Below are 13118 nucleotides of genomic sequence, written 5' to 3'. Positions count from 1 at the left end.
GTAACTTTTTTTGATCGAAACACCCCCCCCCTTGTAACTTTTTTTTGATCGAAACACCCCCCCCTTGTAACTTTTTTTGATCGAAACACCCCCCCCTTGTAACTTTTTTTGATCGAAACACCCCCCCCTTGTAACTTTTTTTGATCGAAACACCCCCCCCCTTGTAACTTTTTTTGATCGAAACACCCCCCCCTTGTAACTTTTTTTGATCGAAACACCCCCCCCTTGTAACTTTTTTTTGATCGAAACACCCCCCCTTGTAACTTTTTTTGATCGAAACACCCCCCTTGTAACTTTTTTTGATCGAAACACCCCCCCTTGTAACTTTTTTTGATCGAAACACCCCCCCCTTGTAACTTTTTTTGATCGAAACACCCCCCCTTGTAACTTTTTTTGATCGAAACACCCCCCCTTGTAACTTTTTTTGATCGAAACACCCCCCCCTTGTAACTTTTTTTGATCGAAACACCCCCCCTTGTAACTTTTTTTGATCGAAACACCCCCCTTGTAACTTTTTTTGATCGAAACACCCCCCCCCCTGTAACTTTTTTTGATCGAAACACCCCCCCTTGTAACTTTTTTTAATCGAAACACCCCCCCCTTGTAACTTTTTTTTGATCGAAACACCCCCCCTTGTAACTTTTTTTGATCGAAACACCCCCCCTTGTAACTTTTTTTGATCGAAACACCCCCCCTTGTAACTTTTTTTGATCGAAACACCCCCCCTTGTAACTTTTTTTGATCGAAACACCCCCCCCTTGTAACTTTTTTTGATCGAAACACCCCCCCTTGTAACTTTTTTTGATCGAAACACACCCCCCCTTATAACTTTTTTTGATCGAAACACCCCCCCCTTGTAACTTTTTTTTTGATCGAAACACCCCCCCTTGTAACTTTTTTTTGATCGAAACACCCCCCCCTTGTAACTTTTTTTGATCGAAACACCCCCCTTGTAACTTTTTTTGATCGAAACACCCCCCCCTTGTAACTTTTTTTGATCGAAACACCCCCCCTTGTAACTTTTTTTGATCGAAACACCCCCCTTGTAACTTTTTTTGATCGAAACACCCCCCCTTGTAACTTTTTTTGATCGAAACACCCCCCCTTGTAACTTTTTTTGATCGAAACAACCCCCCCCCTTGTAACTTTTTTGATCGAAACACCCCCCCTTGTAACTTTTTTTGATTGAAACACCCCCTTGTAACTTTTTTTGACCGAAACACCCCCCCCTTGTAACTTTTTTTGATCGAAACACCCCCCCTTGTAACTTTTTTTGATCGAAACACCCCCCCTTGTAACTTTTTTTGAACGAAACACCCCCCCCTTGTAACTTTTTTTGATCGAAACACCCCCCCTTGTAACTTTTTTTGATCGAAACACCCCCCCCTTGTAACTTTTTTTGATCGAAACACCCCCCCCTTGTAACTTTTTTTGATCGAAACACCCCCCCCTTGTAACTTTTTTTGATCGAAACACCCCCCCTTGTACCTTTTTTTTTTTTGAAAATCGTAATACCCCCCTTGTACCTTTTTTTTTTTGAAAATCGTAATACCCCCCTTGTACCTTTTTTTTTTTTGAAAATCGTAATACCCCCCTTGTACCTTTTTTTTTTTTTGAAAATCGTAATACCCCCCTTGTACCTTTTTTTTTTTTGAAAATCGTAATACCCCCCCTTGTACCTTTTTTTTTTTGAAAATCGTAATACCCCCCCTTGTACCTTTTTTTTTTTTTTAAATCGTAATACCCTCCCTTGTACCTTTTTTTTTTTTAAAATCGTAATACCCCCCCCTTGTACCTTTTTTTTTTTGAAAATCGTAATACCCCCCTTGTACCTTTTTTTTTTTTGAAAATCGTAATACCCCCCCTTGTACCTTTTTTTTTTTTTTAAATCGTAATACCCCCCCTTGTACCTTTTTTTTTTTGAAAATCGTAATACCCCCCTTGTACCTTTTTTTTTTTGAAAATCGTAATACCCCCCCTTGTACCTTTTTTTTTTTGAAAATCGTAATACCCCCCCTTGTACCTTTTTTTTTTTTGAAAATCGTAATACCCCCCTTGTACCTTTTTTTTTTTTTAAATCGTAATACCCCCCCTTGTACCTTTTTTTTTTGAAAATCGTAATACCCCCCCTTGTACCTTTTTTTTTTTTTGAAAATCGTAATACCCCCCCCCCTTGTACCTTTTTTTTTTTTTTTTAAATCGTAATACCCCCCTTGTACCTTTTTTTTTTGAAAATCGTAATACCCCCCCTTGTACCTTTTTTTTTTTTGAAAATCGTAATACCCCCCCCTTGTACACCGACTCCACCAGTCACCATAGCCAATGCCAATCTAAACCCAGCTGTTATTTTGTTCAAGTGAGAGGCAGCTAATGAGAAAAAGCCCACAGTTCATGGCTCTCTAATACTTCCAAAAAGTCCAAGAAAATGGAAGGAAAAAGAGAAAGTAGAGGAAGGAAGTAGTGGAGATGCTTTCAGTGGCATTGTCTCACCTCTAGAAGGTAGTCTGAAGCATCGTGCACGGCCATGACAAGGGTTCCCACCCGGATATAGTTGGCACACCAGGAAAAACTAATGAGGGTGACTGTTGCCATGTGATGGATAATCTGCTCTTTAAAATCCTGCAAGGATCAAAAAGCATGCATGAGATAAACACAGCAACAGAAAAAGTGTAGTTACTTACCTGTAACGTAGGTTCTCCGTGGACAGCATGATAGTCAGCCACATATGGGTGTTGTCCCAACACCTCCCAATTTGCGGATAAGCTCTCCAATAGCTCAGAGAGATTTTTTTTTTTCTCTGAGCACATGCAGTGCCCGGGCCCCACTGGGCATGCCCGAGCCCTACCCATTTCCACCTGCTTCCCCCTAATCCCCAGGATGTTCCTAGCTGTGGCCGGGTCGGCCGTATGGGGAGGCGGGTGGGTTGTGTGGCTGACTATCCTGCTGTCCACGGAGAACCTACATTACAGGTAAGTAACTACACTTTCTCCTAGGACAAGCAGGATGAGTCAGCCACATATGGGTGACTCCCTAGCCGAGGGATGTACCGACTGGACCTGCGCCTTAGCGCTTTGTGCATCCCTCGCCTGGCTGTGGAGGCCGAGCCGGGCAGGGTAATCAGGCAAAGCAGGTAAAGTTGTGGAAACAAGGTTTTAGATAAAGTGCTGTGTTAACTGAGCAATAATAATCACAGAACAGTGAACTGGTCAATGACAATCAATGGACAGTGAGAAACCAACTGGTCAAAAGTGACAATTCGTACTTGCCTGTGAGAATTCATACTTGCCTATTCCACATTCAGTCTAGACAGGAGTGCTGGAAGACCTACTTAACTCACAGAACAGCGAAACTGGTCAATGACAATCAATGAACAGTGAGAAAACCAACTAGTCAATAGTGACAATTCGTAACTGGTCAACAGTGACAATTCGTACTTGCATATGAGAATTCATACTTGCCTATTCCACATTCAGACTAGACAGGAGTGCTGGAAGACCTACTTAACTCACAGAACAGCGAAAACTGGTCAATGACAATCAATGAACAGTGAGAAAACCAACTGGTCAACGGTGACAATTTATAACTGGTCAATAGTGACAATTCGTACTTGCATATGAGAATTCATACTTGCTTATTCCACCTTCAGACTAGACAGGATTGCTGGAAGACCTACTTAACTCACAGAACAGTGAAATTGGTCAGTGACAATCAATGAACAGTGAGAAACCAACTGGTCAACAGTGACAAATCGTACTTGCATGTGAGAATTCATACTTGCCTATTCCACATTCAGTCTAGGAAGGAGTGCTGGAAGACCTACTTAATCAATATCTATAACACCCTACTTGAACAGTGTTTGTCGAAGCTGTGCTAGTGGTTGCTGTCCCTCCCGGGAGGGAACCTGTGCTTGGTGAAGGTGTGCATGGAGGACCAAGTGGCTGCATCGCAGATGTCCCCTATTGGTGTGTGGTGCAGATGTGCCGTTGTGTTGGCTATGGTTCTGCGCTGGTGGGCGTTGGCTCCCACCTGCGGTTGATGCTGCGCTTTTCTATAGGTGAAGGGGATGCACTCTTATATCCAGCGCGCGCGCCTGCGTTTGGTGGCCAGAAGACCTGGTCTGTTTTGGTCGTAGGAGACGAACAATTGAGGCTTGTCTAATCTGCTGCATAGTCAGGGCCCGCACACAGTCCAAGAGGTGTTGCTGAGGAGGCAGTGTGCCTCCCTGTGGGGAGATGTAGAGTGCCGGGAGGCGCGCTGAAGCCACCTTCGGCAAGAATCGGGGGTGGGTTCTGGGTACCACCCTGTTCTCATGAGGGAGTGTGTCGGTAGACACGATGGTCAGGGTTTTCCCAGCCAGGAATACGGGATCTGCCTCCCCCAAAGGTTTGAAGGGGTCGAGGTGAGATGATGCGGCACCAAGTTGAGGTCCCATCCGGGCGGTGGTGGTCTGAACGGATGAGTGCAGATTGGACAGTCCCTTCATGAAATTTTGTGATTACTGGATGCCTCGACACTGGTTTGCTGTCTAGGCCAGCGTGGTATGCTGTGATTGCACTTAGGTGGACCTTGATGGAAGTGGGTTTTAGGTCCCCCTGAGATAATCTCAGTATGTACTGCAGGATGCCCGGTATGGGGCAGTTGTAGGGGTCTCGCTGCGTGTCTGTGCACTGGTAGCACTTCTCTCTTTCAACCCATAGCGTTTTCTGGTTGAAGGTCTTCTGGCTGCCATAAGAGTGTGCTCCACGTCTTGTGGTAGGTTCATCCTCTCATCATCCATGCGGTCAGGGCTAAGGAACGCAGGTCGTGGTGGAGGGGGTAATGAGAACTGCACTGAACGGGAGCGGGGAGAGGTGGGTGAACCGCTATCCCTTGCCGGAACGGGAACCATGGTTGCAGGAGCCCGAACAGGGCAATCATGATCACCGTTGCTCTGTCCTGAAGAATCTTCTGCAGGACTTAGGGTGTTCCAACTCACAGACAGACCGTCGGGGCTGAGACGGCGATGGGTTGATCTCTTTGCGCAGAAGGTCGAGTATTTTGAGTTCGGTTCGATTGCAAACAGGTTGATGCTCGGTGTGCCCCAGGTGCTGAAGATCTTCTTCATCGCCGCTGGGTTGAGACACCACTCATCAGGATCCAGCTGGTGGCTGAGTCTTTCTGCCAGGTCGTTCTGCTCCCACAGGAGGTAAGTTGCCTGGATGGTGCATTGAATGGAGTCGGAGAACTCCCACTTGTGGCAAGTTTCCTTGCATAGCGAAGTTGACCCTGTCCCTCCCTGTTTGCTGATATAGTGCGAGGCCACCTGGTTTTCTGTTTGGGTGAGGACTGCCCTGCCTGTTTGAAGGTTTCGAGGGCATTCCCTAAGGCCCTGAGCTCCAGTGGGTGGGTGGTCAGAGGTTGGGTACACTGGTCCCAGTGACGTCTGAGGTGCCCTTTCAGGGATCACATGAGTAGTCTGGTGTGCTGCACAACAAAGAACGGAGCGTGCTGACGATGAGCTGCTGGCAGGGATGCACTGGGCCAGGGATGTCATGGCGTCGATCTGGTAGTCCCGTAGGACGTCCTTGGTCTGCGTGGTGTCGATGACTGCCCAGATGAACGATATCCCCTGGGTGGGTATCAGGTGGGATTTCATGTAGTTGATGAGGAACCCCAGTTCTTGGAGGAGGGTTATGGTGGTTGACGGGGCTGCCAGCTGTCGAGATAAGATAGGATGCGCACCCCTTGAAGGCGAGGATGTGCCACTGCCACGCACTTTGTGACCGCTCTTGGAGCCGTTGAGAGTCCAAGGGGCAGGACCTTGTACTGGAGGCATCTGTCTTGGCTTTAGAAGCGACGATGCCTCCTGTGGGCTGGGTGCATGGGATACTAGCCAATACTCGGGCTTTAACAGGGCCAAGACTGTACCCAGAGAGTGCATCTGGACCTTGTGTATGCATCTGTTGAGCTTACCGAGATCCAGGGACGAGCGTTGTCCTTGTCCATGGTGACGCGGGGGTTCCTGGAGTAGAAACCCCTTGGTGATCTCCTCTGTTCGTCACCGCCTCTATTGATTCTGCCGAAGCCGGTCCTTTCCTTGCTGCAGGAAAGTTGGGTCGTCAGATGAAGGGTGCCCCGCCCACTCGGGGGGGGGGGGGCGGGAGTGCAGACGAATTCGGAATCCCTGCTTGATGATGCTGAGGGCCCACTGGTCGATAGTGATCTTGGGCCAAGTCTTCGCAGACAATCTGATCTTGCTGGGCCGGAGGGTGGTCAAGGTTCTGTTTTTGTCTTGGGGAGAGGGCTGCCCTTGGATGCCCCTGCCCCTCGGGCGGTGCTTGTTTGCGTAGCAGTTATGTTACTGTTGCGAGCGCTGGGGCACAGACTGCTGCCAGTGTGGACTGGCTCAGTTGTGAGCTGGAGTCTCTATTTTATTTTATTTATTTATTTCCTCTCACTGGCCTCCTGATAAAGCCGCATCTGGAACTGGAGCGCAGCAATTCGTGCGCTCAGCATTGCGCCCTCGAAGGTCTTTTTCCCCGTGGAAACCAGGGTTTTTCAGGTCCTTCCCTGACGGGGGTTGGAGGGGGGGGGGTCGTGCTGCCCTGTTTCCCTTAAGCTACGGCAATGTCCATGTATGGCTGCTACGGGTTGTCGAATCCCTGGGCTGGAAAGATCTGGTACTTCAATCCCAGTCTCCTTGATGTTGGTTGCCCTGAGGAGGGAGTCAGCTAAATCTCGTCTCTGCAGTCCAGGAGGTTCTTGTGGACTGGAATCGCCACTGTCTGCGTGAAGTACTGGTACTGGTAGTTCAAGCCTTGTAGTACTCTGTCTTGGGTACTTGTTGTCCACCCACGTGGATCTTGAGAAAGGCTGTGAGTTTCTGGAGGGACTTGGGGTGAGTCCTCGTTTGTGGGGTTTGTTTGTTTTTTGTTTTTTTTTAGTAAATATGTATTTATTTTTTGTGGGTGGTGACTCGGGGCGTGGCTGGAGGCTGGTGTGTAGCTTGTTCCTCCGTTGCTTGGGTGCGTGGCATGCCGCTGAACCGCGCCATGTTGTTGTGCGTGGCTCCCTCTAAAGGGGGACATAGTGGAGAGTGTAGCCCGCTGAGAGAGGAGTGGGTCAGCAGGAGGATTAACTGTGACTGCTGGTCCAACCCCTGGTGGTTTGCAGGTTCATGTGCTGTTCCACTTGACTGGTTGGGTGGCTCCATGTACCCCACCGCCCTTCTCTGTCCTTCTTGAGGGGGGGGGGAGCCTGCAGAGAAGGGGCAGGATGCACCCCTTCATCTGTGCCAGTGCACCTGGCTGCGTTTCCCACTGTGCCTGGAGGCAGAGAAAGAGGAGTGATAATGCCTCTTGAGTGGGCTTCTCCTGCTGTACTGCCTAATATACTCCTATCGGCTTCCTGCAGGGGCCGACGGCTAGCGACAGCATGCAGGACCTCCGGGAGAGATTTCTCGACCGGGCAAGTTGCAGTCGGGGGGGGGTTGACTGAGCCAGGATGTCCCGGAGGCTCCTCACCGGATTCGTCTGTGGATCCCCCGCTGCTACGCTCCGATGATGGCTGCTGGAGGAAGATTCTCGGGCCTCACTTCTCTTCATGAAGTCTCTCAGTGCCCTCTTCCTTAGCTTGCGTGCACGTGGGGACATGTGCGCACAATGCAAGCCACACGGAAACCTCGAGCGCCGGATCCAATCAGTGGGCGCACAATTCATGAGGATCCAGTGTGTTCATCCTCCTCCTGCATCCCAGTTGTTTCTTTAGATGATTCAGGCATCTTCAAGTTGATGAGTAGAAAAGTTGTAATGGAGAGCTGTAGAAAAATCCGACCGATGGGAACGGGCGGAAACTAAAGACTGGGGATTAGGGGGAAGCAGGGGGAAATGGGTAGGGCTCGGGCATGCCCAGTGGGGCCCGGGCACTGCACGTGCTCAGAGAAAAAAAAAAAAAAAAAAAAAAATCTCTCTGAGCTATTGGAGAGCTTATCCGCAAATTGGGAGGTGTTGGGACAACACCCATATGTGGCTGACTCATCCTGCTTGTCCTAGGAGAAGGTCTAGATACAACAGAGTCTGGCTTGGCCAAATGCAGTGCGTAAAGCCAGCTCAGAAACTATATGGTAACCCACGAGGTCATCCACATTCACAGCTTTGGGATTGGGAACAGGTAAAATCAATACAGCTGTAAAGGAGCCTCAGTAGAGCATCTGATCATTTAGCCAATGGCCTGTATTTAAAATGCGAATCACTCAATCCTGTGCTCATTTCTAAGGACTGTGTTCCAGTCATCAGATGTCTAAAGCCAGTTCTGTTTTTCAACATATTGCACGTAAAGGTCTGTAGTTCAGGTTTGTTGGAGGAGAAAGGGGATTTCGGTAATGGTTCCCTGGGACTTAAGAGACTTTGCGTACAGAAGGGCACACCCAGGTCTGGCCCATACTGTCCCAGGCGATCTGGAACAGGTGGTAACCCCAGTGCGTGCGCAAGAGGCATTTCTGTCATACAAATCACCAGGCGTTATGAGACAACAAGGCGGCGTGCTATTTTATTTTTGTTTTGGGTTCCAAAGCTTTGGAACAACCTACCACCACGGATTATATTGGAGCTCTCTTTTGACACATTTAAATCCCGGCTAAAAAGCCCGTTATTTTCAACAAGCATTTGGCTACTCGCTCGCTAGAACCAGAGGGGGAAGAACACAGTATCTCTGTACGATTGATTTCTTGAATGTATGACATCAGCGATGGCTTCCCTATTTGCGTATGGTATTGTTTTCTGCTTAACATAAGAATTATGTTACTCTGTTGTAAACTGCTATGATCTGACACGTATATCAAGTTTATTAATAAATGTCTAAATACACAGAACAATGCAGACAATTTTTTAAAAAAAATTATGCACAGAATTCCTCCAGGAGTATCACACGTACACAGAGAGAGCATGAGAAGCATCTATTCTTTCACCCTCCCCGGGATACCCGTTGCCTCTCGTTGCTGCAAGATACTCACCTTCCGTTTGACATCCGAGGCAACGCTGAAGAGAAGGGACCAGTAGAAGCCCAGTTCCACCATATAATACCAATACTGAGAAGGCAGCATGGTCTGAAAAGGAAGACAGACATTGGTCGGGCTTTTGAAAGAGCCAAAATCTTCCTCGGGCGGAAAAGCAGAAGGGAAAGTGGCCACAAGCTTTGTGTGAGGAGGGTCTTGGCGCTAAGAAAGCGGGAAGTTGCTGCAGGGTATCTAACAATTTAAACTCTCCCTTCCTTCATAAAAAGGGATTAAAGGAGTCAAGATCTTCAGTCAATCTTTGGGTCTTTAAATTCTCTCAACTCTGGAATGATCTCCCCTTTTTTTTTTTTTAAGGAGTTCCAGTTTGTTTCAATTTTTCCGTAAATCTTTAAAAACTATTTGCCAAACATTTTGAAAATTAATTCTTTTGAAATTTTGCTATTATCTTCTACTTATCATTTGTAAATCATTCCCTGCTTATTTAATTGCTGTAAACCGAGTTGAACCTTCTTAGAATGATGACTCGGTGGACAACGTTAAGCTTTAGTTTAGTTTAGGGCAGGAGCAAAGCGTACCGAGGGAGCCGGGTACGGGGTAAGGTTTGCATCACGCCCACTGCGTCAGAGAGAAACGTGAGCAGTACACAAGCAGAAGTCAAAAAATGTTCTGTAGAACGTCGAGAAAACCGAATCCCTTCACAGGCCGAAGGGCTCCTCAGTGCTGCACTTGGTTTCTCTGGGGAAGATCTGAATCTGTAGCCATCCAGCTCTACAGAAGAAGCTAAGTTAAATAATAAAAAATAGCTCTTCTTGTCAAGCCAGCACGAGTACCCAAAAGAAGACCAGCAGCCTGGTAAAGGAGTCGACCCCCCCCCCCCAAAAAAAAAACATTTGAAGAACTAACCTGTTTAGGAAAACCATTCCAGACCTCCTGGGTATCATAGAACCAGGGTTTCTGCACAATTTAAAGACAAACAAACAAAAAAGCACGTTCAGACAGTCTCAAGCAGCCCCTTAAAACTGCACAGCAAAAAGGGGAGATGGGAGGGATCAAAATGCAACGGGTGTCGGGCCTCTACTTACATCCAGTAGGACGGCCAAGCCAGCAATGAAAGCAAGAAGGTAAAAGGTGAATCTCCAACTGTAAAAAAGGAAGCAAAACCATTCTTAAACGCATGCGTGAACGCGCTTTCTGTATGCGCACCCGACACGCGGTCGGGCAAAGCAGCCGGGGCTGGCAGAACCGGGCTCTGGGCCGCCAGGATCGAGCATGGCTGCGCAGCACAAGTGTGCATGCAAGGACGCTCCGCCTTCCTGCCTCTAAGCCACATCGTCCCATCACCCTGAACTCTACCATTCGGGCGGCACATAAAACCCTCCCATTCGCCAACCAAAGCACTAGTTCACATTACAATGCAAGTTTAAATGATCAAAAGGCACCATCCGCCAGCCGGGACACGTGCGTCTGCGACCTTGCAGATCAGCCGAGAGAGAATCCAGTTCCGGACACGCACTCAGCCCTTCCACAGCGGCTCCTGTGTGTCATGAACTAGCTTCTCGCCCTTGTCCTTGACTTCCCAACTAGAGAATGACACGGGGACAAATTTTTCCCCATTCCCCCATCCCATCCCCTGTGAGCTTTGTCGCTGTCCCTGCCCCGTTCCTGCAAGCTCCGTCCTCATCTGCACAAGCCTCGAACGCTTTGAAATCATAAGTGTTTGAGGCTTGTACGGTTAAGGCAGAGCTGACAGGAACGGGACAGGGACAAATTTGACACCCGTGTCATTCTCGATTCAGAACATCCTCATCCAATTTCCAATCGGCTAGCAACAGGCTTCTTACCTGGCTTCGCGAAATTTTTTCAACAAACTCGGTCTGTCCTGGTTGCGTCTCCGTCTGAACCATCTCTCCACCTGTCGGGCTGAGCAGCCGGATTTTCTGGAAAGTGACTCCACGTCAACCTACGGTGGACAGAGTGGACAAAAAAGGTCACAAGATCTCTCCACCAATATCTATTAGAACTATGAAAGAAGGACCAAGAGGTTTAGGTCATCATCGCGCAGATGACCAGATCATATCAAAGGAAGTTGCAGCACACATGAATTCAAGCTTACCTGGGTCACACAGACGGGTCGATACACAGCAATGATCGTCCAGCCTCTAAATATTGTGTATATATGCACATAGCTAAACAAATGACCTACCTCTGGATCAGTGCCAGACATGTCGAGGGAAGTTTCTATTGCACTCCCTGTATGGTGCTGCAGAAATTCACAGCTAGCCTGAAAAGGACCGTAATGACAGGAGGGGAGGGAGAAGGGCACAGACAAGGAAGCCCTGTGAGGCAGGTCCGTTTGTTAGCGGATTTCTGATTGGCCTGGCCCGGAGTGCCAGAAATCCTATTGCAGGGTACGAGAGAGAACGATGCTGGGTTATGAACCTCCTCACTGTGCCCTATTACAGAGGTATTACGCTTAAACAATCACAAGAGGGCATCCGCTCAAACTCAGGGGCGGGAAATTTCATGGCGACACCAGGAAATATTTCTTCACCGAGAGAGTGGTTGATCCTTGGAACGAGCTCCCGGTGGCAGGTGATCGAGGCAAACAGCGTGCAAGAATTTAAGAGCACATGGGATGCCCATGTGGGATCCCTTAGAGGGTTAAGCCAAGGGAACCTGTCACCAGGAGTGGGAGCCCTAGGATAGTAGACTTGGGGGTGGGTCAGTAGAGTGGGCAGACCTGATGGGCTATGGCCCTTATCTGCCGTCATCTTCTATGTTTCTATGCTTCTATGTTAATCACATTATACTCCCTTTCTTCCTGGGGTTTTGTATCCCCCAGATTCAGTCAAGAATAGCCGTCCTGGGTCAGACCAATGGTTCATCTAGCCCAGTAGACTATCCTCACGGTGGCCAATCCAGGTCCCTAGAACCTGGCTAAAACCCAAGTAGCAGCGACCGAGAAAGCCGGCATATCAAATCCAGTACCCTACCTTTTACTTGCCAGCTGAGCCACTGGGTGAGCCTCGCATTTGCCATTTAAAATGCCAAATAGACCACACTGTATTTGGGAGCAGCCTGTTATTTATTTATTTTTTTTTCACTTTTGGCAAACACTCTGGACTCATTTGAGTGCAAATGTACTCCAGGTGGTGGGAGAGTTCCCTGCACCGCAGCGTAAATGGACAAGAGTGTGGCGCAGTGGATAAAGCTACAGCCTCAGCACCCTGAGGTTGTGGGTTCAAACCCCCGCTGCTCCTTGCGACCCTGGGCAGGTCACTCAATCCCCCCCCATTGACCCAGGTACAGACAGGGAAAATGCTTGAGTGCCTGAATAAATTCATGTAATCCATTCTGAGCTCCCCTGGGAGAACAGTACAGAAAATTGAATACATAAATAAAAGATGGATGATATTGTGGAAGGAACATGGATTTCGGTGCTAGTTTTGAGGAAAGCCTGTTTGGTTGCTGAACGATGTCTCACGCTTCAAATGGACATACTCCTCCCTGCCAGCGTTGCTTCAATGGCGTAATCAGATGCCTGAAACTTTTGTGTACGGAGCAGCTCCCGATGGCGGACGGGGCTCGCAAGGCCTGAAAACAGTTTGTTAAGTTATGGACGCCCTGCTTGAAAACATGAATTATGAGAATGCGCCGGGTGGTGGTTGTGTTTTTTTTTTTGAATAACTTGAATTTCGATTAATGGTTCCAGTTAGGAAACTGAATATCAGGTACCTTTTGGAGGAGGGTTGTTGACTCGCTTATGGGCGATCTATGTTTTGCTTTGGGAAGGATTTGGGGGGTTGTTAACCCTTTCAGGACCATAAGGATCGTAGGCCAATTTTTGTGGTTATGATGACATTTTTATGGTAAAAAGGGCTTGCAGATGCCAAAAAATTGATTTTTTTTTTTGTGAAATATCATTATTTTTTTTAAAAAAAAATCACACTTCTGGCTTATGGACAGTGTGGCAAGTGAATCTTCTCGTCAATCTGGCAACGACGCTAATGAATGAATGTCGGAACCAGTTTGTTTACATAAAGGCAGTATCCTATGGAATCCGTACATATCAAATTTAGAACTGTAGACTATCCCAATCAAAATTGATAGGATTTTAAAGTTATGG

General features: G+C 47.8%; 1 protein-coding gene across 1 annotated transcript in view; it reads right to left on the bottom strand.

The window, feature by feature from the left end:
* Positions 1-13118, bottom strand: part of CERS2 (ceramide synthase 2) — a 101047-nt gene that overhangs the window by 65516 nt on the left and 22413 nt on the right. Inside the window, exons 4-8 of the mRNA XM_033925673.1 lie at positions 10834-10952; positions 10075-10132; positions 9896-9946; positions 8990-9082; positions 2491-2619 (exon numbers count right to left, since the gene is read on the bottom strand). Coding sequence (XP_033781564.1) covers positions 2491-2619; positions 8990-9082; positions 9896-9946; positions 10075-10132; positions 10834-10952 — 450 coding nt within the window. The remainder of the gene's footprint in view (positions 1-2490; positions 2620-8989; positions 9083-9895; positions 9947-10074; positions 10133-10833; positions 10953-13118) is intronic.

Source organism: Geotrypetes seraphini, chromosome 16, assembly GCF_902459505.1.
Source record: "Geotrypetes seraphini chromosome 16, aGeoSer1.1, whole genome shotgun sequence".
Lineage (NCBI taxonomy): Eukaryota > Metazoa > Chordata > Amphibia > Gymnophiona > Dermophiidae > Geotrypetes > Geotrypetes seraphini.
The sequence above is the reverse complement of the archived record's forward strand: the minus strand, read 5'-3'. Positions and strand labels throughout refer to the sequence as shown.